Source organism: Helicoverpa zea, chromosome 29 (genome assembly GCF_022581195.2).
Source record: "Helicoverpa zea isolate HzStark_Cry1AcR chromosome 29, ilHelZeax1.1, whole genome shotgun sequence".
Lineage (NCBI taxonomy): Eukaryota > Metazoa > Arthropoda > Insecta > Lepidoptera > Noctuidae > Helicoverpa > Helicoverpa zea.
Genome location: NC_061480.1, coordinates 571,271 through 596,233, shown reverse-complemented (window position 1 = coordinate 596,233; position 24,963 = coordinate 571,271). Strand labels below are relative to the sequence as shown.

Genomic DNA, 24,963 nt, shown 5'->3' with positions numbered 1-24,963 from the left:
GCGTCTTGGTTTTTTTTTGTAACAAATTCAGGAAAAGAGGAGTGAAAAGTAACAAATTACTACTAATTCCTGGCAAAGTTTCATCAAAAATTATGAGGTGGCCGCGCGGTCGAAATGGACACAATTTTCATTTCATGAATTTTACTTTCTGCCAGACCGGCACATAGATGATACACTATTAAATTAGCATTACCCTTTCGCAGTGGAAACCGGGCTTTACAGAAATAACATCTTAGTCTTATCATAGTACATCATTTATAGTTATATGTCAATGGTACATTCAGAGATACGGAATGACAGCTAATCACAAATGACAACGCAAATACCAGAGACTTTTTTGCGTTCCTTTTCACGGATTTGTACGCCACAGACGATATACTAAAACACATTCGGTTGTCGACCCACCATATTCCTTCCCTCTCAAATGTCTTATGTTACACAGTGCGACATAAGAAAAAATGCTCCAAATGTCTTAAGTCGGACAATTACACTTAAGGGCTTGGTCAGGATTGGTCGCTCACTCGGTGGCGGTTCATTCACTCTTAATTTTAATATTTTTCAATAGCAGCAACATCATTTTGAACGAACTAAAAAATAAATAACTGCATCTGACATTCCACTCGCGGCCGACGTCAAAGAGTACGAGTACTAAATTTGTGCGAATCAAACAGCGAAATAAACAATGAATACAGGCAGTAAACGGTAAGTTTTCTTATAAAAATCTATATACAATTACTGAGAAATAAGTGTAGATGCCGTATTTTTGTTTTTCAAAAAGTAATGATCATACAGGCGAAAAAAGTAACGAAAGTTTAGACTTAAGATTTTTTCCATAATGGCCGTTGTGTTATGACATGTTTTTGGTACAAATATTCTCGTAAATAGTTTGAAATACATTAAAGGAGATGGCCAAAAAAAACCCAGTATCGACAGAAACCTCACATGTATCATTAGATTCAGTATAATGTGTGGATAAAAAAAAGTATTTCATATCATCCGAAAACCATGGGGTTCTCTTTTGATAACGGTTTTTCGATCAAGAATTTAGGTTATGAAAAAGTTTGCCTTTACTATTTGCTGTTCATTAGATGTTTGGGATTTGCAAAATTATTTTTTTGTTTGATAGGGTATACTTCCCAAATGTTTCCATAGTCATCAGGTCAGGATCTGATGATGGAAACCCTGAGAAATCGAGGGCAACTTACGAAAGTTGTAGGCGTGCATAGGGTAAAAACTTGACACTCAGGTGTATGTCTATTAGCACTATATAAGAGTGGAGGTTTAAAGTTGACTTGATGATGGAAAGCAGAGAAGATCGAGGGAACTCGATGACTGAATATGTAAACTACCTCGTGTTTGGGCTTATATTATTCGTATTGACGAGAACTTTCCACTAATATGGATAGTGATAACTATAGTTGTCACTAAAAAGCCAAAAAAAAAACTTTTTATAAAAACACTTGACTTCTGGGCCTATGCACCGATTTCTTATTAAACGGTTTTATTTAGCTTACCCCGTTTGTTTTATTTATTATTTATTCATTCTTGGGTCAAATTTAGTAATTCAAATTTCACCCTCTTCCTGACAACCGATTAATCTGAAATTTTGTATACACCTTTAATTCCGATGACAATACAATATAGTAATATCAATAACATTGTAAATCCAATATGGCCGCCGGCACAAAATGGCGGATAACGTAGATTTTATCAATCCCATCAATATGGGTATCAAATGAAAGGGCTCAACAAGCAGAATACAATATACTATAAAAAATTGAAATCCAAGATGGCGGCCGCTACAAAATGGCGGATAACGTAGGTTTTATCAATCCCATCAATATGAGTATTAAATGAAAGTTCTCAACCAGTAGAATACAATGTACTATATAAAATTAAAATCCAAGATGGCGGCCTCTACAAAATGGCGGATAACTTAGGTTTTATAAATCCCATCAACATGGGTATCAAATGAAAGGACTCAACAAGTAGAATACAATTTACTATAAAAAATGAAATCCAAGATGGCGGCCGCTACAAAATGGCGGATAACGTAGGTTTTATCAATCCCATCAATATGGGTATCAAATGAAAGTTCTCAACCAGTAGAATACAATGTACTATATAAAATTAAAATCCAAGATGGCGGCCTCTACAAAATGGCGGACAACTTAAGTTTTATAAATCCCATCAACATGGGTATCAAATGAAAGGTCTCAACAAGTAGAATACAATTTACTATGCAAAATTGAAATCTAAGATGGCGGATAACGTAGGTTTTATCAATCCCATCAATATGGGTATCAAATGAAAGGGCTCAACAAACAGAATACAATATACTATAAAAAATTAAATCCAAGATGGCGGCCGCTATAAAATGGCGGATAACGTAGGTTTTATCAATCCCATCAACATGGGTATCAAATGAAAGGTCTCAACAAGTAGAATACAATTTACTATGCAAAATTGAAATCTAAGATGGCCGCCGCTACCAAATGGCTGATAACAATTTTTTATCAATCCCACCAATACGGGTATCAAATGAAAGGGCTTCACAAGTAGAAAACTGTCAGTAACTCCAGCGGGGCCCAACAGGGCCAAGGCCTGCCTGGGCTGCGAGATTGTTCGAAAGAGTTACCGCGGCCCTGGTACATAAAAGGCCTACGACGGAACAAAACGGTTTCTAGTCAAGAGTCTGACACTCCCTCACCGCTGCTGACCCACAGCAGGAGAGGTCATGTGATGATTTTTGGGGTTGTTAAAAAAAAAAGTATCTGGAAGGGCTATGTATTGAGGAATTAGATTGTAATAAATTGTCAGGTAAGAGACCGTGTAATAATGATACACTAAATGAATTAGATAGAATGAGGAATATTCGGTACGCATTTTTCGGCCTGCCCCTGCGCCTTTGACCGGGTATATTGAGATTGAGTACACAACATTGGCGATATATTCAGGTGGTTTCCTTTTTTACATGGTCGAACCATCGCAGCCGTTTCTCTTGCATTTTGTCAACGACATCGCGTACGGATTGTACTGACATGTTTTCTTGTTACGGACCACATCACAAAAAATGTTTACCACCTTATACCTTGTATTTTTATTAAACGGTTTTATTTAGCTTACCCCGTTTGTTTTATTTATTATTTATTCATTCTTGGGTCAAATTTAGTAATTCAAATTTCACCCTCTTCCTGACAACCGATTAATCTGAAATTTTGTATACACCTTTAATTCCGATGACAATACAATATAGTAATATCAATAACATTGTAAATCCAATATGGCCGCCGGCACAAAATGGCGGATAACGTAGATTTTATCAATCCCATCAATATGGGTATCAAATGAAAGGGCTCAACAAGCAGAATACAATATACTATAAAAAATTGAAATCCAAGATGGCGGCCGCTACAAAATGGCGGATAACGTAGGTTTTATCAATCCCATCAATATGAGTATTAAATGAAAGTTCTCAACCAGTAGAATACAATGTACTATATAAAATTAAAATCCAAGATGGCGGCCTCTACAAAATGGCGGATAACTTAGGTTTTATAAATCCCATCAACATGGGTATCAAATGAAAGGACTCAACAAGTAGAATACAATTTACTATAAAAAATGAAATCCAAGATGGCGGCCGCTACAAAATGGCGGATAACGTAGGTTTTATCAATCCCATCAATATGGGTATCAAATGAAAGTTCTCAACCAGTAGAATACAATGTACTATATAAAATTAAAATCCAAGATGGCGGCCTCTACAAAATGGCGGACAACTTAAGTTTTATAAATCCCATCAACATGGGTATCAAATGAAAGGTCTCAACAAGTAGAATACAATTTACTATGCAAAATTGAAATCTAAGATGGCGGATAACGTAGGTTTTATCAATCCCATCAATATGGGTATCAAATGAAAGGGCTCAACAAACAGAATACAATATACTATAAAAAATTAAATCCAAGATAAGATGGCCGCCGCTACCAAATGGCTGATAACAATTTTTTATCAATCCCACCAATACGGGTATCAAATGAAAGGGCTTCACAAGTAGAAAACTGTCAGTAACTCCAGCGGGGCCCAACAGGGCCAAGGCCTGCCTGGGCTGCGAGATTGTTCGAAAGAGTTACCGCGGCCCTGGTACATAAAAGGCCTACGACGGAACAAAACGGTTTCTAGTCAAGAGTCTGACACTCCCTCACCGCTGCTGACCCACAGCAGGAGAGGTCATGTGATGATTTTTGGGGTTGTTAAAAAAAAAAGTATCTGGAAGGGCTATGTATTGAGGAATTAGATTGTAATAAATTGTCAGGTAAGAGACCGTGTAATAATGATACACTAAATGAATTAGATAGAATGAGGAATATTCGGTACGCATTTTCATTAAATACTAAAAACTAGAAAATAAAAAATCGGTAAAAAAACTTTTAAGTTAAACGGTTTTATCTTATGTGCACTGAAAACTAGAAAATAAAAAAATAGTTACTTACCTGTCAACCTACGTAGATGGTCCCGGTCATATTAAACTAAAATAAAAACGTGGGGCCCCTGTGAAATCCTACCTATGGCAAAGCATATCTTTATACTTTGGTAGATCATGAGCTCGGCGTTCGCTGGTGAAGCCGCTACGGCTGATTATTGATTGTCAAAATCTCCAGTTACGATTATAGTAAGTCGATGCAATCCACACCTATTATACCTCTAGAAGAAAGTACTACAGCAATAGTTAATGGGCCCCACGTTTTTATTTTAGTTTAATATGACCGGGACCATCTACGTAGGTTGACAGGTAAGTAACTATTTTTTTATTTTCTAGTTTTCAGTGCACATAAGATAAAACCGTTTAACTTAAAAGTTTTTTTACCGATTTTTTATTTTTGTTATTAACCTTTGCCAGTTATGAAGGTTGCACATAGCTTGGAAATCTCCAAGTAGATAAGTTCGGTGTTTAATCGTTTCCGGAGAGGTTCATGTCATTAGTGCAATGGGTAGGGGTCAAAATTAAGATCTTTTAATCACCAGGCAAACTCTGTAACTATGGGGATATTACTATTGGCTTGTATAATGTTAGTATACCTACTTACCTTGTTTTTCATGTGCCTTGATGTAAATAATCTTTAATATCAACATAACCTATTTTTGTGAAAATATGATATAGCTCCTATACCCCATGGATTTCAGGCTGGATTTTTTGGCACCATCAAAGGTCTATCATAATGAACCTATTGGCACCCATTTCGTTGCTGTCGATTCTGGGTTTTTTTGCTATGGGCCATATTCGCCTTTAAGTAGTTAGCATATTTACCTATAAACAAAATAAAAGTAATATATATGTTATGGACCATGGATTAATTCGGGTATTATAAATAATGCCCGAGTTAATCATTCATCAATAATCATTATGAATAATGTCAAGCTTTATCGGGCCAAGTGATTAATAACTATCTTAACTTCATTATTTATCACATTGCACGGGCATTATTATATTGCTACATGACAGGTGGGCCATTTGATAATAAAGCTATATTTAATATTGTGTACCTCAAAATACCACCACAGTGGCAGTAGGGCATGCAATTTCGGTAAAATAAAAATTACCGGTAAAAATTCGGTTATTAAAATATTTTTACCGGTAAACCGGTAAAACGGTAATTTTTGTATTTTTAAAAAATGTTATATTATATCAATAAGATTGGGTAGTCTAAACGCAAAAAATAATTAAAAAAATCGGTAAAAAAACTTTTAAGTTAAACGGTTTTATCTTATGTGCACTGAAAACTAGAAAATAAATAAAAAATCGGTAAAAAAACTTTTAAGTTAAACGGTTTTATCTTATGTGCACTGAAAACTAGAAAATAAAAAAATAGTTACTTACCTGTCAACCTACGTAGATGGTCCCGGTCATATTAAACTAAAATAAAAACGTGGGGCCCATTAACTATTGCTGTAGTACTTTCTTCTAGAGGTATAATAGGTGTGGATTGCATCGACTTACTATAATCGTAACTGGAGATTTTGACAATCAATAATCAGCCGTAGCGGCTTCACCAGCGAACGCCGAGCTCATGATCTACCAAAGTATAAAGATATGCTTTGCCATAGGTAGGATTTCACAGGGGCCCCACGTTTTTATTTTAGTTTAATATGACCGGGACCATCTACGTAGGTTGACAGGTAAGTAACTATTTTTTTATTTTCTAGTTTTCAGTGCACATAAGATAAAACCGTTTAACTTAAAAGTTTTTTTACCGATTTTTTATTTTCTAGTTTTTAGTATTTAATGAAAATGCGTACCGAATATTCCTCATTCTATCTAATTCATTTAGTGTATCATTATTACACGGTCTCTTACCTGACAATTTATTACAATCTAATTCCTCAATACATAGCCCTTCCAGATACTTTTTTTTTTAACAACCCCAAAAATCATCACATGACCTCTCCTGCTGTGGGTCAGCAGCGGTGAGGGAGTGTCAGACTCTTGACTAGAAACCGTTTTGTTCCGTCGTAGGCCTTTTATGTACCAGGGCCGCGGTAACTCTTTCGAACAATCTCGCAGCCCAGGCAGGCCTTGGCCCTGTTGGGCCCCGCTGGAGTTACTGACAGTTTTCTACTTGTGAAGCCCTTTCATTTGATACCCGTATTGGTGGGATTGATAAAAAATTGTTATCAGCCATTTGGTAGCGGCGGCCATCTTATCTTGGATTTAATTTTTTATAGTATATTGTATTCTGTTTGTTGAGCCCTTTCATTTGATACCCATATTGATGGGATTGATAAAACCTACGTTATCCGCCATCTTAGATTTCAATTTTGCATAGTAAATTGTATTCTACTTGTTGAGACCTTTCATTTGATACCCATGTTGATGGGATTTATAAAACTTAAGTTGTCCGCCATTTTGTAGAGGCCGCCATCTTGGATTTTAATTTTATATAGTACATTGTATTCTACTGGTTGAGAACTTTCATTTGATACCCATATTGATGGGATTGATAAAACCTACGTTATCCGCCATTTTGTAGCGGCCGCCATCTTGGATTTCATTTTTTATAGTAAATTGTATTCTACTTGTTGAGTCCTTTCATTTGATACCCATGTTGATGGGATTTATAAAACCTAAGTTATCCGCCATTTTGTAGAGGCCGCCATCTTGGATTTTAATTTTATATAGTACATTGTATTCTACTGGTTGAGAACTTTCATTTAATACTCATATTGATGGGATTGATAAAACCTACGTTATCCGCCATTTTGTAGCGGCCGCCATCTTGGATTTCAATTTTTTATAGTATATTGTATTCTGCTTGTTGAGCCCTTTCATTTGATACCCATATTGATGGGATTGATAAAATCTACGTTATCCGCCATTTTGTGCCGGCGGCCATATTGGATTTACAATGTTATTGATATTACTATATTGTATTGTCATCGGAATTAAAGGTGTATACAAAATTTCAGATTAATCGGTTGTCAGGAAGAGGGTGAAATTTGAATTACTAAATTTGACCCAAGAATGAATAAATAATAAATAAAACAAACGGGGTAAGCTAAATAAAACCGTTTAATAAAAATACAAGGTATAAGGTGGTAAACATTTTTTGTGATGTGGTCCGTAACAAGAAAACATGTCAGTACAATCCGTACGCGATGTCGTTGACAAAATGCAAGAGAAACGGCTGCGATGGTTCGACCATGTAAAAAAGGAAACCACCTGAATATATCGCCAATGTTGTGTACTCAATCTCAATATACCCGGTCAAAGGCGCAGGGGCAGGCCGAAAAATGCGTACCGAATATTCCTCATTCTATCTAATTCATTTAGTGTATCATTATTACACGGTCTCTTACCTGACAATTTATTACAATCTAATTCCTCAATACATAGCCCTTCCAGATACTTTTTTTTTTAACAACCCCAAAAATCATCACATGACCTCTCCTGCTGTGGGTCAGCAGCGGTGAGGGAGTGTCAGACTCTTGACTAGAAACCGTTTTGTTCCGTCGTAGGCCTTTTATGTACCAGGGCCGCGGTAACTCTTTCGAACAATCTCGCAGCCCAGGCAGGCCTTGGCCCTGTTGGGCCCCGCTGGAGTTACTGACAGTTTTCTACTTGTGAAGCCCTTTCATTTGATACCCGTATTGGTGGGATTGATAAAAAATTGTTATCAGCCATTTGGTAGCGGCGGCCATCTTATCTTGGATTTAATTTTTTATAGTATATTGTATTCTGTTTGTTGAGCCCTTTCATTTGATACCCATATTGATGGGATTGATAAAACCTACGTTATCCGCCATCTTAGATTTCAATTTTGCATAGTAAATTGTATTCTACTTGTTGAGACCTTTCATTTGATACCCATGTTGATGGGATTGATAAAACCTACGTTATCCGCCATTTTATAGCGGCCGCCATCTTGGATTTAATTTTTTATAGTATATTGTATTCTGTTTGTTGAGCCCTTTCATTTGATACCCATATTGATGGGATTGATAAAACCTACGTTATCCGCCATCTTAGATTTCAATTTTGCATAGTAAATTGTATTCTACTTGTTGAGACCTTTCATTTGATACCCATGTTGATGGGATTTATAAAACTTAAGTTGTCCGCCATTTTGTAGAGGCCGCCATCTTGGATTTTAATTTTATATAGTACATTGTATTCTACTGGTTGAGAACTTTCATTTGATACCCATATTGATGGGATTGATAAAACCTACGTTATCCGCCATTTTGTAGCGGCCGCCATCTTGGATTTCATTTTTTATAGTAAATTGTATTCTACTTGTTGAGTCCTTTCATTTGATACCCATGTTGATGGGATTTATAAAACCTAAGTTATCCGCCATTTTGTAGAGGCCGCCATCTTGGATTTTAATTTTATATAGTACATTGTATTCTACTGGTTGAGAACTTTCATTTAATACTCATATTGATGGGATTGATAAAACCTACGTTATCCGCCATTTTGTAGCGGCCGCCATCTTGGATTTCAATTTTTTATAGTATATTGTATTCTGCTTGTTGAGCCCTTTCATTTGATACCCATATTGATGGGATTGATAAAATCTACGTTATCCGCCATTTTGTGCCGGCGGCCATATTGGATTTACAATGTTATTGATATTACTATATTGTATTGTCATCGGAATTAAAGGTGTATACAAAATTTCAGATTAATCGGTTGTCAGGAAGAGGGTGAAATTTGAATTACTAAATTTGACCCAAGAATGAATAAATAATAAATAAAACAAACGGGGTAAGCTAAATAAAACCGTTTAATAAAAAATAGTTACTTACCTGTCAACCTACGTAGGTGGTCCCGGTCATATTAAACTAAAATAAAAACGTGGGGCCCATTAACTATTGCTGTAGTACTTTCTTCTAGAGGTATAATAGGTGTGGATTGCATCGACTTACTATAATCGTAACTGGAGATTTTGACAATCAATAATCAGCCGTAGCGGCTTCACCAGCGAACGCCGAGCTCATGATCTACCAAAGTATAAAGATATGCTTTGCCATAGGTAGGATTTCACAGGGGCCCCACGTTTTTATTTTAGTTTAATATGACCGGGACCATCTACGTAGGTTGACAGGTAAGTAACTTTTTTTTTATTTTCTAGTTTTCAGTGCACATAAGATAAAACCGTTTAACTTAAAAGTTTTTTTACCGATTTTTTATTTTCTAGTTTTTAGTATTTAATGAAAATGCGTACCGAATATTCCTCATTCTATCTAATTCATTTAGTGTATCATTATTACACGGTCTCTTACCTGACAATTTATTACAATCTAATTCCTCAATACATAGCCCTTCCAGATACTTTTTTTTTTAACAACCCCAAAAATCATCACATGACCTCTCCTGCTGTGGGTCAGCAGCGGTGAGGGAGTGTCAGACTCTTGACTAGAAACCGTTTTGTTCCGTCGTAGGCCTTTTATGTACCAGGGCCGCGGTAACTCTTTCGAACAATCTCGCAGCCCAGGCAGGCCTTGGCCCTGTTGGGCCCCGCTGGAGTTACTGACAGTTTTCTACTTGTGAAGCCCTTTCATTTGATACCCGTATTGGTGGGATTGATAAAAAATTGTTATCAGCCATTTGGTAGCGGCGGCCATCTTATCTTGGATTTAATTTTTTATAGTATATTGTATTCTGTTTGTTGAGCCCTTTCATTTGATACCCATATTGATGGGATTGATAAAACCTACGTTATCCGCCATCTTAGATTTCAATTTTGCATAGTAAATTGTATTCTACTTGTTGAGACCTTTCATTTGATACCCATGTTGATGGGATTTATAAAACTTAAGTTGTCCGCCATTTTGTAGAGGCCGCCATCTTGGATTTTAATTTTATATAGTACATTGTATTCTACTGGTTGAGAACTTTCATTTGATACCCATATTGATGGGATTGATAAAACCTACGTTATCCGCCATTTTGTAGCGGCCGCCATCTTGGATTTCATTTTTTATAGTAAATTGTATTCTACTTGTTGAGTCCTTTCATTTGATACCCATGTTGATGGGATTTATAAAACCTAAGTTATCCGCCATTTTGTAGAGGCCGCCATCTTGGATTTTAATTTTATATAGTACATTGTATTCTACTGGTTGAGAACTTTCATTTAATACTCATATTGATGGGATTGATAAAACCTACGTTATCCGCCATTTTGTAGCGGCCGCCATCTTGGATTTCAATTTTTTATAGTATATTGTATTCTGCTTGTTGAGCCCTTTCATTTGATACCCATATTGATGGGATTGATAAAATCTACGTTATCCGCCATTTTGTGCCGGCGGCCATATTGGATTTACAATGTTATTGATATTACTATATTGTATTGTCATCGGAATTAAAGGTGTATACAAAATTTCAGATTAATCGGTTGTCAGGAAGAGGGTGAAATTTGAATTACTAAATTTGACCCAAGAATGAATAAATAATAAATAAAACAAACGGGGTAAGCTAAATAAAACCGTTTAATAAAAATACAAGGTATAAGGTGGTAAACATTTTTTGTGATGTGGTCCGTAACAAGAAAACATGTCAGTACAATCCGTACGCGATGTCGTTGACAAAATGCAAGAGAAACGGCTGCGATGGTTCGACCATGTAAAAAAGGAAACCACCTGAATATATCGCCAATGTTGTGTACTCAATCTCAATATACCCGGTCAAAGGCGCAGGGGCAGGCCGAAAAATGCGTACCGAATATTCCTCATTCTATCTAATTCATTTAGTGTATCATTATTACACGGTCTCTTACCTGACAATTTATTACAATCTAATTCCTCAATACATAGCCCTTCCAGATACTTTTTTTTTTAACAACCCCAAAAATCATCACATGACCTCTCCTGCTGTGGGTCAGCAGCGGTGAGGGAGTGTCAGACTCTTGACTAGAAACCGTTTTGTTCCGTCGTAGGCCTTTTATGTACCAGGGCCGCGGTAACTCTTTCGAACAATCTCGCAGCCCAGGCAGGCCTTGGCCCTGTTGGGCCCCGCTGGAGTTACTGACAGTTTTCTACTTGTGAAGCCCTTTCATTTGATACCCGTATTGGTGGGATTGATAAAAAATTGTTATCAGCCATTTGGTAGCGGCGGCCATCTTAGATTTCAATTTTGCATAGTAAATTGTATTCTACTTGTTGAGACCTTTCATTTGATACCCATGTTGATGGGATTGATAAAACCTACGTTATCCGCCATTTTATAGCGGCCGCCATCTTGGATTTAATTTTTTATAGTATATTGTATTCTGTTTGTTGAGCCCTTTCATTTGATACCCATATTGATGGGATTGATAAAACCTACGTTATCCGCCATCTTAGATTTCAATTTTGCATAGTAAATTGTATTCTACTTGTTGAGACCTTTCATTTGATACCCATGTTGATGGGATTTATAAAACTTAAGTTGTCCGCCATTTTGTAGAGGCCGCCATCTTGGATTTTAATTTTATATAGTACATTGTATTCTACTGGTTGAGAACTTTCATTTGATACCCATATTGATGGGATTGATAAAACCTACGTTATCCGCCATTTTGTAGCGGCCGCCATCTTGGATTTCATTTTTTATAGTAAATTGTATTCTACTTGTTGAGTCCTTTCATTTGATACCCATGTTGATGGGATTTATAAAACCTAAGTTATCCGCCATTTTGTAGAGGCCGCCATCTTGGATTTTAATTTTATATAGTACATTGTATTCTACTGGTTGAGAACTTTCATTTAATACTCATATTGATGGGATTGATAAAACCTACGTTATCCGCCATTTTGTAGCGGCCGCCATCTTGGATTTCAATTTTTTATAGTATATTGTATTCTGCTTGTTGAGCCCTTTCATTTGATACCCATATTGATGGGATTGATAAAATCTACGTTATCCGCCATTTTGTGCCGGCGGCCATATTGGATTTACAATGTTATTGATATTACTATATTGTATTGTCATCGGAATTAAAGGTGTATACAAAATTTCAGATTAATCGGTTGTCAGGAAGAGGGTGAAATTTGAATTACTAAATTTGACCCAAGAATGAATAAATAATAAATAAAACAAACGGGGTAAGCTAAATAAAACCGTTTAAAAATACAAGGTATAAGGTGGTAAACATTTTTTGTGATGTGGTCCGTAACAAGAAAACATGTCAGTACAATCCGTACGCGATGTCGTTGACAAAATGCAAGAGAAACGGCTGCGATGGTTCGACCATGTAAAAAAGGAAACCACCTGAATATATCGCCAATGTTGTGTACTCAATCTCAATATACCCGGTCAAAGGCGCAGGGGCAGGCCGAAACGGTGGTGGTGGAGTGTCGTAATGAATGACTTGAAATCTACGAACTCGAAGAGGAAGATGTCCTGGATAGAGCGAAGTGGAAGAAGAAGATACGGAAAGCGGACCCCGTCACAAGACGGGATAAACGCTAAGAATTACCGTGAAAAAAAAATCATTTTTTTCATTGAAGTGAAAGCCCTTTTTATGGTAAATCGTAGGCATTTTATGGACCAGGGTCGCGGTAACTCTTTCGAACAATCCCGCAGCCCCGGCAGGCCATGGCCCTGCGCGTGGAACAACTCGGGCCGCTGACACGGGTCTGTTGTCTATGCAGACGGAGGAATGATGCGCCACCCGAACTCACCGTCCATAGACCGACGCCTACGGTGGCCGGGAGTCGTCTCTCGACACTCGGCGCCCGTGGTGTCTTCCTGGTCCACTACAGCGGCTGGGATGAGAGGTGCGAACTCGTAGGCGCTCCACCGTCTCCTTCTCAAGCATGACTGCTTCGCAGACGGAGGTGACGGTTCCCATTCCCTCTCGCTCCGGACCATGGCTTGAACCAGGGCCGGACGCGAGAGGTCGCCGCTGTCTAATGGCTCGACGACGACACGGCGGTATCCTTCCCAAACAGTGCACACCTAGGCTGTGCTCCACCGTGTCCTCAGAGCTGTCCGCATGGTAGTGAAGTAAAAGCCCTTGCTCAATAAGGGCATTGAGTAGGTAAAATAAGCATAAGCTTCATTTTTACCTAATAGGAGCTGACAGCTATGAGGAAATTCAGAATAATTAAGATGAGAATGAAGATTTGTATCTAACCTAGAGATAGTTAAGGAGCCACATAAGTTTACTTTCCTAAAAAACAGCAACTTTAACACTCTTACAATATGTAATGTATGCAATATTACATTATGTTCAGGCTACATAATGAAGATTTGACGTTAAATGAACAATTGCTATATATTATCACAAAAGCGTAAAAACCGGTAAATTACTGGTTACATATTATTTTTACCGGTAAATTAAAAATCGCGAAAATGGGTGGTTTTACCGGTAAAACCGAAACCGGTAAACCGGTATTGCATGCCCTAAGTGGCAGTTGTTTTAATAAATAAATACTGTTAGACTTGCTACATATTTTATGATTATTGTTTTAAATTTTATGTTCTATATTTTTAAATGTTTTTTATTTGTATAATTTAATATTAAAAAATGTAAATGATATGTGGACAAATAAATAAATGAACTACCAGTGCATTTCTATAAAACAAAGTTACGTTGTAAATTTTTTGTTTTAATTTATGACTTTCCTTCACTTTTAAATTCAAATACTAGTGGATTTTTAAGGCAGAAGTAATTATAATTTTCCAAATCATGAGGCTGATTATTAAAATGGTTTAATATTTAGTTTATTTTAAGTTAAATGGCAATAACAATAAAAAAAATGAAATTAAATATGTTTGTATTACTTTGCCCAAAAGGTCACGGGCAATATGTATACTGCCCGGTCAATTTGATTATTTGAATAATTATTATCAAACTGACAGGCAGTGACAGACAAACTGAAAAAGTCGTGGTGGCCTAGTGGGTAAAGAACCAACCTCTCGAGTATGAAGGCGTGGGTTCGATTCCAGGTCAGGCAAGTACCAATGCAACTTTTCTAAGTTTGTATGTACTTTCTAAGTATATCTTAGACACCAATGGCTGATATAAAGGTGAAGGAAAACATCTTGAGGAAACCTGGACTATAAAGTCTGTAATCACCAACCCGCATTGAGCAAGCGTGGTGATTAATGCTCAATCCTTCTCCATGTGAGAGGAGGCCTGTGCCCAGCAGTGGGACGATAAAAAGGCTGTAACAGTTAACAGTATTATCAAACTGCACTCTGATATTGGGCATTTTTCATAATGATCGGGCATTATGTATACTGCCCAATTTATCACTTGGTCCATAACATATACTTAACTTAAATCATCACGTATTGACATAATAATTGTCTGTCAAAGAGAAAAAGTCGTAAAAATGGCGCCAAACATGACGGTTGGCGGGCTTGGCGGGACAAAGAACGGTCTGCAAAAGAAATTATTATTATTTTTAGATTATTATTTTTAAATGATGGTTGGATTTTTATTATTATGTATAAAAAAATTATCGATTTATATCTGATAGTCTTACGTGGAGTTGATGTTCCCGTTTCTTTTTGTTTTTTTTTTTTGTTTACTTAGGCCGGTGATGAGGTCGGGTTAGCTGATCAGACTTTATACACTCAGTGAAGTTTAATATTGTTTTTAGAATGGCGGAATACGCCGCTACGGAACGGTCCAGGAGTGTGAGCCCCGTAGCGGATGTAGAACGCGGTCCGAACCGGCAAAGCGCGGCTCGGCGGGCCCTTTTATTAGAAAGGCTTAGGGCCACCCCGGTACGCGACCTAGATTCCCCACCACCACGGTAAGTTTCTTTTTCATAGCGTTGCCTATTTAGTTAGTTACAGTTCCGTTATATTGATTTAGTTACTAGCCGTTTTCCCGCGGTTTCACCCGCGTCCCGTGGGATCTACTGCCCGCACCGGGATAAAATATAGCCTATGTTACTCGCAGATAATACAGCTTTTTAATGGTGAAAGAATATTTAAAATCGGTCCAGTAGTTTTTGAGTTTATCTATTACAACCAAACAAACAAACAAACAAAGTTTTCCTCTTCATAATATAAGTATAGACAGTGGAGTAATTGGTATTTGTTACTTTAGCCTCCCCGTTCAGGCGACACCTGGGGCCCGATTCTCCTAATTTTACTTAAGCGCCATTCGATTGACGTTCGACTCGATTCGACTGAGATCCAATCCCGACTCGATTACGATTGAAGCGTATGTGGCATTCCGCTATTTTTAACCGACTTCCCAAAAAGGAGGAGGTTCTCAATTCGTCGGGATCTTTTTTTTTTTTTTTTTTTTTTTTTATGTATGTTCACCGATTACTCAGAGACGCCTCGACCGATTTGCAAATTTTTTTTTTATTGTTTGATAGGGTTTACCTCCCAGGTGGTCCCATAGTCACCAGGTCAGGATCTGATGATGGAAACCCTGAGAAATCGAGGGCAACTTTCGAAAATCGTAGGCATACGTAGGGTAAAAACTTGACACTAAGGCGCATGTCTGATAACACTATGCAATGGTGAAGGCTTGGAGCTGACCTGATGATGAAGACCAGAGAAGGTCGAGGGAACTTGAACAATGAATGTGTAAAAAACTACCTCGTGTTTGGGCTTATTTTGTTCGTATTGACGAGACCTTTGCAACAGTGAAGGTTTGAAGCTGACCTGATGATGGAGACCAGCGAAGGTCGAGGGAACTCGACAATTGAATATGTAAACTACCTCGTGCTTGGGCTTATATTGTTCGTATTGATGAGAACTTTCCACTGCGGATATGACATGCGGATAGTGACAACTATGCTTGTCACTGAAAAGCTAAAAATAAAAAACTTTTTACAAAAAAATAAAACCGACTCCCAAAAACACCGAAAAGCAAAAAAAAACTATTCTTAGGTGCATCGGCCTAGAAGTCGGTGGCGTTATAAACTTAGTTACATCCATTAGACACCGACTTCTAGGCCGATGCACCTAAGAATAGTTTTTTTTTTGCTTTTCGGTGTTTTTGGGAGTCGGTTTTATTTTTTTGTAAAAAGTTTTTTTTACTTCGAAATAAACGTTTTTATCCTTTTCTGTCATTCAATAATGAATCATTTTGTCTGTAAATGATTTACGATTGCAAAATGATTGTACAGCAAACTACCGTATAGACCAAAATCATCAAAATAGCAAACCAATCGCACACCAATCAAATGTCAATCGAATACGATTGGTCTTTTATTAGTAGCAGAATGCCCGATATGGTTAAAACTGCTATTACGATCATATTGCGATTTGATTTCTACTCGATTTTGACATTATTAACTTAGGAGAATCGGGGCCATCGTGGGTGACAGCAGGTGACAGTGACAAAAAGTCACGGTGACAAAAACTTACAATCAGCGGCGGGCCAAATATGGTTATATTTTTACGACACTGTATTTATTCACAGTTCCGACGTGGTTGAGCGTGTGGAGGCATTGGACATGTCAGAGGACGAGGCAGCGGAGCTGCTGCAGTCGGATCCCTGGCATGTGAAGAGGTGGATGCGGGATCTGCCGGGGGCCAGCGAGCTGCCGAGGGCCAGCAACACGGTTGTTCTTGCTCCTCTCGCGCCTAGCGCCAGATCTGAGGTGCCTGTCGCTGCCGAACTTGACGTTCGTCCATCAACTTCGACGGTGACAGCACTTTCACAGACGGTGCCTAGGCGTGATGGCAGTGACTTGGACAGCGAATTCGATGACGAATTCGATGTCCCGGTCATGCCAATTGTCAGGGATCTTCCTGACACCGAGGAGTTAGACGAATCGTTACAAGATTTGGTAAACGAGATCGATACGGGGATGGATGACGCTGCCGATTGTCTGTTGGGTACGTCGGCTACTTTCATGTGGTCACCGGACTTTGATTCGTTTAGGGGTGTTCGTGGGGAGTTTTCAGGTCCTACCCCTGGGCCAATCAAAGACTACGAGACGCCTTATGATGCCTTCACCGATATATGGGATGAGGATATCGTAAGGTTGATCGCCACGGAAACTAACCGATATGCCCATCAGACAATCGAGACCATGCGTAATGCAGGGACTTTGAAACCATCATCCCGCCTTCATTCGTGGACTGACACTAATGCAGACGAAATAATGGTTTTTTTCGCGATGTTGATGTATATGGCTATCGACCCGCGTACGTCGGTAACTGAATATTGGACATCAGACGAAGTTCTCCAATTACCGGGGTTCAAAAGTCTTATGTCCTTTAATCGGTATACTCTGTTGAATAAGTGTCTTCACTTTGTAGACAATGTCGCTGTCCAGAGTCAGCAGTTGTCTCAATCTGGAGTATCTTGTTCAGCAGGGGTGTCACGTAGGCTGGGTAAGTTGGCACCTATTATTGAACATCTCGGAAAAAAGTTCAAAGCCTTGTACAACCTAGGAGCTGACATCAGCATCGACGAGTCTTTGACCTTATTCAAGGGTCGCTTGTCCTGGGCCCAAACAATAAGGTCAAAGGCTGCGCGATTTGGAATCAAGTCATATGAGCTATGTGAGTCCCGCACTGGCTATATGGCTAGGTTCCAAATCTACACGGGCAAGGATGACAGTTCCGACGGTGATCTATCACTTGGCGTTGATTTGGGGGAGAAGAGCACGAAAGTGGTTCTTGAACTATTGCAAGGTCTTGAACATCGGGGGCATTGTGTGGTGATGGATAATTATTATAATTGTCCATCATTAGCACGATACCTCAAGAGTTTAGGCTTTGATTGTTTAGGAACCCTTCGTGTAAACCGTCGACACGTCCCTAGTGACTTCAAGGTGTCGGACAAAGTGAAGAAGGGGACAATTATATCTCGCCATTCTGGAGACGTATCCATCATTGCATGGATGGACTCCAAGATGGTGAATATAATATCCACCTATCACAGACCCGATACCTATAATGGAACTAGGGCTGGTAAACCGATGGAGAAACCGGTATGTATAAAAGATTACAACAAATCCATGGGGGGTGTTGATCTCAAAGATCAAAAACTCTCCATGTATCTGTTGGAGCGAAAGAGAGGCGTGAAATGGTACGTGAAAATGTTTAAAAGGCTACTGAATGTGAGTATACATAATGCGCTTGTAATGTACCAAAGTTCTCTGGAACGTGCAACTGATAAATTGCCCGTGACGCATCGTGAGTTCCGCTATGCGCTTGCTGAATCCCTACTTAAACGGCATCGCTCCTGTTCAATAGGGATCAGTCAGGCACCAGTGGAAAACGTGAGGCTGAGGCGAGATATCATGCACGAGCCAGAACACTTGATAGGACGTCAGAATACAAGGAGATGTATGATTTGTCAACGGCAGAAGAAATCCAAAGCCGTTCACTCAAGGTGCGTCACGTGTGACGTATATCTATGTTTTGGAGACTGTTGGAGAATTTGGCATTCTGCAAAAGAGCTCCCAGGCGTAGATATACGTGGGCGAAAACGGAAGCGCAAAGAGTGAACGTTTTTGGGGTGTGGATGTGGATTACGACTGTGTTTGAATGTGATCGTGGTCCGGGGCTCTCGCATGAGGGTCACGTTTTGACGGGACGCCTAACCGTTTATGTATCTCGTTTACTACTTCTTTCGTTGCTGTTATCGAGGGCGTTACAGCTATCGGGGACGAAACGGTAGCGTGGTAGCGCCTTTTGTTGTCTGCATTGATATAGTTATCGGCACGGATATTGAGCTCTCGGCGGAAGAGTGGGGATCGCTTTGCGCACTGTACACATAAGGCAATAAACCAATAAATCGTTTCTGCACAGGTGAAGGTCAGGGCTCAATATCCTTGCCGATAACTATATCTGACTGATATCAGTCTGGGTTTGTGCATTGTGGATAATATCTTACGGGACAAATCTGATTTTGTAAATAAAACCCACGATATGTAAGGCACAAACCTTTTTTTTTAAACATTTGTATGCTTAAGTTCGGCTGAAATCAGGACAAACCCTTCAGTATATTAGGTGTTACAATAAAGTGTACCTATCTGGGTACGGTACAAACCTTTTTTTAAACATTTGTAAATGCTAAAGTTGCAGGACAATCTCGTCAGTAACAATAAAGTATACCTATCTTATTTTTTCACAACATAATTAATTATGTTCTTATTCATATGTACGAAAACATTTGTAAATGTTGCTTAAGCCTGAGTAAAATCTAGACAAACTTTTCACTATAATAGCTGTTACAATAAAGTCTACCTATCTTATGGTTTTTTTGTGTACAAAAATGTATGTTTTATTATTAAATAATTATATACATTCTTTGAAAAGAAAATACATTTTATTTCAAACCTCTACGCCCTTTCTTAGATTTGCTGTTAGTAAGTAAATAAGTGAACAAATTATAATAATTATTAATTTATTTTCAAACATAAATAGCAACAATCATTAGGTACTTTGAGATAATAAAAGTTTGCTGGGAGGGCTGTCTCTTACACATTGTATACACAATGACTAGCTTCTGCCAGCGTTTCACCCGCATCCCGTGGAAACCTCTGCACGAACCCGGATGAAAAGTAGCGTATTGCCTTCCTCGATAAATGGGCTATCTAACACTGAAATAATTTTTCAAATCGGACCAGTAGTTCCTGAGATTAGCGCGTTCAAACAAACAAACAACCTCTTCAGCTTTATAATATTAGTATAGGTGTAATTTCGCTTTAATAGCAGCTTTTATCATTGCTTCTTGCCAAATTTCATGATCCTAGGTCAGCGGGAAGTACCCTGTTGGTTTGATTCCCACTGCGAATGTGTGCGAAATGTGTCATAAACGTCTATATCTTTTGATTGCATAAGCAAGGTTGACGCCAAATCAACCAAACAGCGGACAAAAAGTAATCCGTATTTTCTTTTTGAGGTTTGAACCTTAAAGAGCTATAAAAAGACTTTATCAAAACCACGAGCGAATCCGAGTGCAACAACTAACATATAAATAAATCGGTTCATAATTTACATAAGGTAAACATTCATAAAAAAAACAGTACAGACGAACCTCATACTATCCTGAAGTCGGTAAAATAATAACATTACGTATTTTGACAAACAATAATCATATTAACAAGATTTCCTTGAAAATAATATTAAAATAATAATATTATTGTTTTACTATTATTTTCGTTAAAGTTTTTTTGCAAACGTTACCCGCCCAGCAGTATGGCCGCCGGCGTTTGCAGATTTTTTATCGGTTGACATAAAGGCCGGTTTACACTTTGCGAAGTGTGAAGTGATAAGTGTTAAGCGTTAACTTTACGCGATAAGTCTCAAGTGTTAAGTAGTCTTTTCCATCTCCGTTTACACAGTGTTTAGGAAGAAGCTCATAGTGCTACTGTCCGTTGTGCATAGTGTCTCTAGAAATGGAAGATGAACAGAGCCTAATATTGAGACAAATAATTAAGGAGATAGTATCTGTTGTGGTATCTGATATAGAAAATGAACTCAATTTTGAAATCGGGAATTCCCATCGCTTCACTCAGTTTCAATAGGGCCGCATCTCTCAACTGTTTGTTTTTAAATTCTGCGCACTTTACATTGTATAGGCATTCAAACTTTATGTATTCTTGTACGAATTTTAAAGTATGTTGTTCCGTTCACTTCATTTTCGCTTTGAACTTGACACTGCGCACTTAACACACACGTATTTACACACTGATTAGTATAGGCAAATTGCGAGAGAGGGTAGTAGAAAAGTTGAGAGGGGGTAGTCACTTAACAACAAAAATAGACCTTGATTCTATTCACTCGCACTAATCAATAAGTACTAATCGCACGTATCACTTAACACTAATCACTTTACGCTTCCGTTCACACCTTGATTACTAAACACCTGCACTAATCACCTGCAGTGTTAACTTAACAAAGTGTAAACCGGGCATAATAAGTTGTGTCGTGCAAATAGTGTATTTAGTATGTTATGAATGTGTAAACAAATGTGCCATCGTATTATAGTGTAGTTTTAGTGAATATATTTGTGGATTCGACGTATTGTGATGAAGTGTGAAGGTTATGTGAATAAATATTATCAAAATGAAAACATATCACGTCACAGCAAAGTCAGGTCAGTTTTATTTCACTACATATCAGTTTTGTTAGATAGAAAAACTAATGAGGATACCGGGAAGGTATCATTTATAATTTGTTATTATCGATTTAACGGTATAATCTTCCTTTTTCTGAAGGCCTACCTAACGTTATTGCCTTGCTCATAAAAGCGTTGACATTGACGTAATGTGAGTGTTTGGAGGCCGACACCCGAAACGTTAAGCCCTTTATGTACCAGGGTCTACACCCGAGTCTCCTGGCAACTACTGCCCGTACCGGGATAAAATATAGCCTATGTTATTCGGCAAGAGTGTAGCTTTCTAACAGTGAAAGCATTTTTTAAATCGGTTCAATAGTTTCGGAACCCTTAGGCGTCGTCCTAATTGGCAGCGATCGCACGATGGCGCGATGCGTTTTTCATCTAAGACGTCGTCCCAATGAGGGTTTTCGATACTTTTTCTGCCGCCAGGCGGCGCTTCGTATGCGTCAGGTCCAAACAGCTGTCAAATAGTATGGAATTGTAGGGTCCGAACTTATTGTTTATTGAAATTCTGTTATATTGGAAGTGTTATTGATTTTATTATGGACTACGGTCAGAATAAGGTTTCCGAACTAAAAATTGGGCTAAGAGAGAGGGTGCAAAAGTCACTGGTACTAAGGAAAAGCTTGTTGAAAAATTTGTTTTTTATTTACTCAACCTCAATAGTAAAACAATAATGCAGTGCTTTAATTATAAAATAAAAAAAAAAACACTAAAATCGTTCACTATTCATAGTAAAGATAAGCACTTTGACAGTTACCTGGACCTGACGACTCGGTGCTGCCACCTGGTGGACGCCATTTTAGAAAACCCTCATTGACAGCGATCGCACGATGACACGATGCGTTCTCGTCATGCGATGAGTTCAAACATACAGATTTCATCAGAGTGTCCTATTTGAACCTCGGAACCTCGCAAGTGAGATCGTGAGATGAAAAACGCATCGCGCATCGCGCGATCTCTGCCAATTAGGACGACGCCTTAGGGTACCAAGAAATAAAAAAAAAATACTAGCTAGTATATGATATTTAAGCCCAGTTTCACCGGTTTCTGGTAAAATCTTTGATAGGCTATCAGGATTTTATCTGCCAGGTACAACACACCCGATATGTGATTTTATTTGTACTTAACTACGACATTTTTGCAGGGAGCCGCTGACACTAGAAGTGAAACAAGAAGATTTAACTACAGAGGAAGAGGGAATCAGTTAGCGTTGACAAACCGCATCCAACTTACCACCTTCCTAATATTCTATCTATCTGTGGTTTTGGCCACTAGAGATACGAATTTGACATTAGGTACTTGTATGTGGCTAATATTAAAATTCTATCTCTAACTAGCTTCTGCCAGCGGTTTCACCCGCATCCCGTGGGAACTACTTCCCGTACCAGCATAAAAACCTATAGCCTGTAGCCTATAGCCTCCCTCGATAAATGGGCTATCTAACACTGAAAGAAATTTTCAAATCGGACCAGTAGTTCCTGAGATTAGCGCGTTCAAACAAACAAACTCTTCAGCTTTATAATATTAGTATAGATTAGCAAAACCATAGATAGATAGAGTATTGGGAAGGTCTGTAAATTAAGCAAATGTGATGTGTAACGATTTAATATTGACAGAATATTGCAAACAGTAGATAGGTATTGACGCCAAAATAGATGTTATAATTTTGAATATAAAAAATTTGTTTTCATTTCTTGTAAATGTTGGCGCTTTTTATTCGTTCTAAGATATGCAGTTTTTGTTTCCATTAAATTCAGATATGGGTAAAATATAGGCATAATAGTTATTATGTATGTTAGAAATTAAATAACTTGTTTTTGTTTTGACAAGTTCATTTCTTTGTTTCTTTATTAAGTAAGAAATCAAAAGACTTCTTTGATTCATATCGTTTTCTGATAGTAACAAAGAAAATTCTCTATTTTGTTTTGTATTTTCTTATTTTTTAAGTAAGTTTCAAACGCTGACTATTTTTCCAGTTATTTTTAATAAAAATATGTAAAAAATACTTGTGTATTTCTTATTTTTATTCCTTTGATCCTTGCTTTCTTATTTAAGTACTAATGCAACTTTTTTAAGTACTTTCTAAGTATATCTTAGGGTGCGTCCACATCTGGCGAATGTGCCGCGAATGTGCAGGGGCCCGATTCTCCTAAGTTAATAATGTCAAAATCGAATAGAAATCTAATCGCAATATGATCGCAATAGCAGTTTTAACCATATCAGGCATTCTGCTACTAATAAAAGACCAATCGTATTCGATTGACATTTGATTGGTGTGCGATTGGTCTGCTATTTTGGTGATTTTGGTCAATACGGTAGTTTGCTGTACAATCATTTTGCAATCGTAAATCATTTGCAGACAAAATGATTCATTATTGAATGACAGAAAAGGATAAAAACGTTTATTTCAAAGAAAAAATAGCGGAATGCCACATACGTTTCAATCGTAATCGAGTCGGGATTGGATATCAGTCGAATCGAGTCGAACGTGAATCGTATGTTGCTTAAGTAAAATTAGGAGAATCGGGCCCCAGCTCGCGAGCCGTTTGCGACCTGCCCGCGAGCTGCGCGCGTGCATTTTTGTTCGTGGGCCGCTTCAGCGCCGCTCGCGCGCGACCTAAGCGCCGCACGCGAGCGGACGTCTGCCATCTTCGATAGTACTGAGCCAATATACGGAACTGTCAGGGCGAGAACTGATTGCGCGCAGACCGCGCGCCGCTCGCGCGCTCTATACGAGCCTTGCGTGAGTTGCGCTAAAGAGGCGCACCAAACTGTTGCAGTGACTGCAGTGTGCGTTCGCGCAGCGGAATGTTGTTGAATTTAAAGATTTTAATTATGCAGATAATTAGTGTAAGACGTCCTATAATTGTGTATGGTAAATAAAAATTTGTGTATGCAGCCATTGTGGAGAAATTCACCAAAAACAGATTCCGCTGGGCGAACGTTGGCGAACGTTGTCCTGGCGGAACTTTTTTTAATCCATAGACTTTAGAAGAAAAGAGATGTGTCCGAAAATTAGTGTGTATTTGTGTATAATTGATTATGTATGAATGAAATCAGTGCATGCATAAACTTCGGAGAAATTCAAGTTTCCGCTACGCGAACGTTTGGCCATTAGCTAGTTTTCATATAAAGCGCTTACATAGAGAGCTGTAGATTTTTACATACGTTGTTTTGAATTTGTTTATATTTGTTTAAAAAACAGATTTAGAAAAAGTCGTAGGGTTTAAAAGATAAAAATATAAACGTAAAATACACTTATTAGGTCTTAGTTCTTAAAGTATGCAGTTTGGGGTCTAGATTTTCACGTTTACACAAACCTTGTAAGTGTCTCCAACATGTTGCCAAGTATCAATGATGTTCCGTTAGTAATTAAAAAGTTATAGGATATTTTACCATGAATAGATCACT

At 38.1% G+C, this 24,963-nt stretch overlaps 1 protein-coding gene across 1 annotated transcript; it reads left to right on the top strand.

Moving 5' to 3' along the window:
- The first annotated feature begins 625 nt into the window (after positions 1 to 625).
- On the top strand, positions 626 to 19,746 carry LOC124644272 (piggyBac transposable element-derived protein 4-like). The gene is made up of 3 exons (XM_047183536.1): positions 626 to 702; positions 15,101 to 15,256; positions 16,888 to 19,746. Exons 1-3 carry the CDS (start codon positions 683 to 685, stop codon positions 18,926 to 18,928), a joined length of 2,217 nt encoding a protein of 738 aa, XP_047039492.1. The 5' UTR covers positions 626 to 682; the 3' UTR covers positions 18,929 to 19,746.
- The last annotated feature ends 5,217 nt before the right edge of the window (positions 19,747 to 24,963 follow it).

Bases quoted from the DNA above. Each gene is read 5' to 3' on its own strand.
- LOC124644272 (XM_047183536.1), top strand. From the start codon at position 683: ATGAATACAGGCAGTAAACG. The intron at 703-15,100 runs GTAAGTTTTCTT...TATTGTTTTTAG, and splicing joins ATGAATACAGGCAGTAAACG to AATGGCGGAATACGCCGCTA. The intron at 15,257-16,887 runs GTAAGTTTCTTT...ATTTATTCACAG, and splicing joins CTAGATTCCCCACCACCACG to TTCCGACGTGGTTGAGCGTG.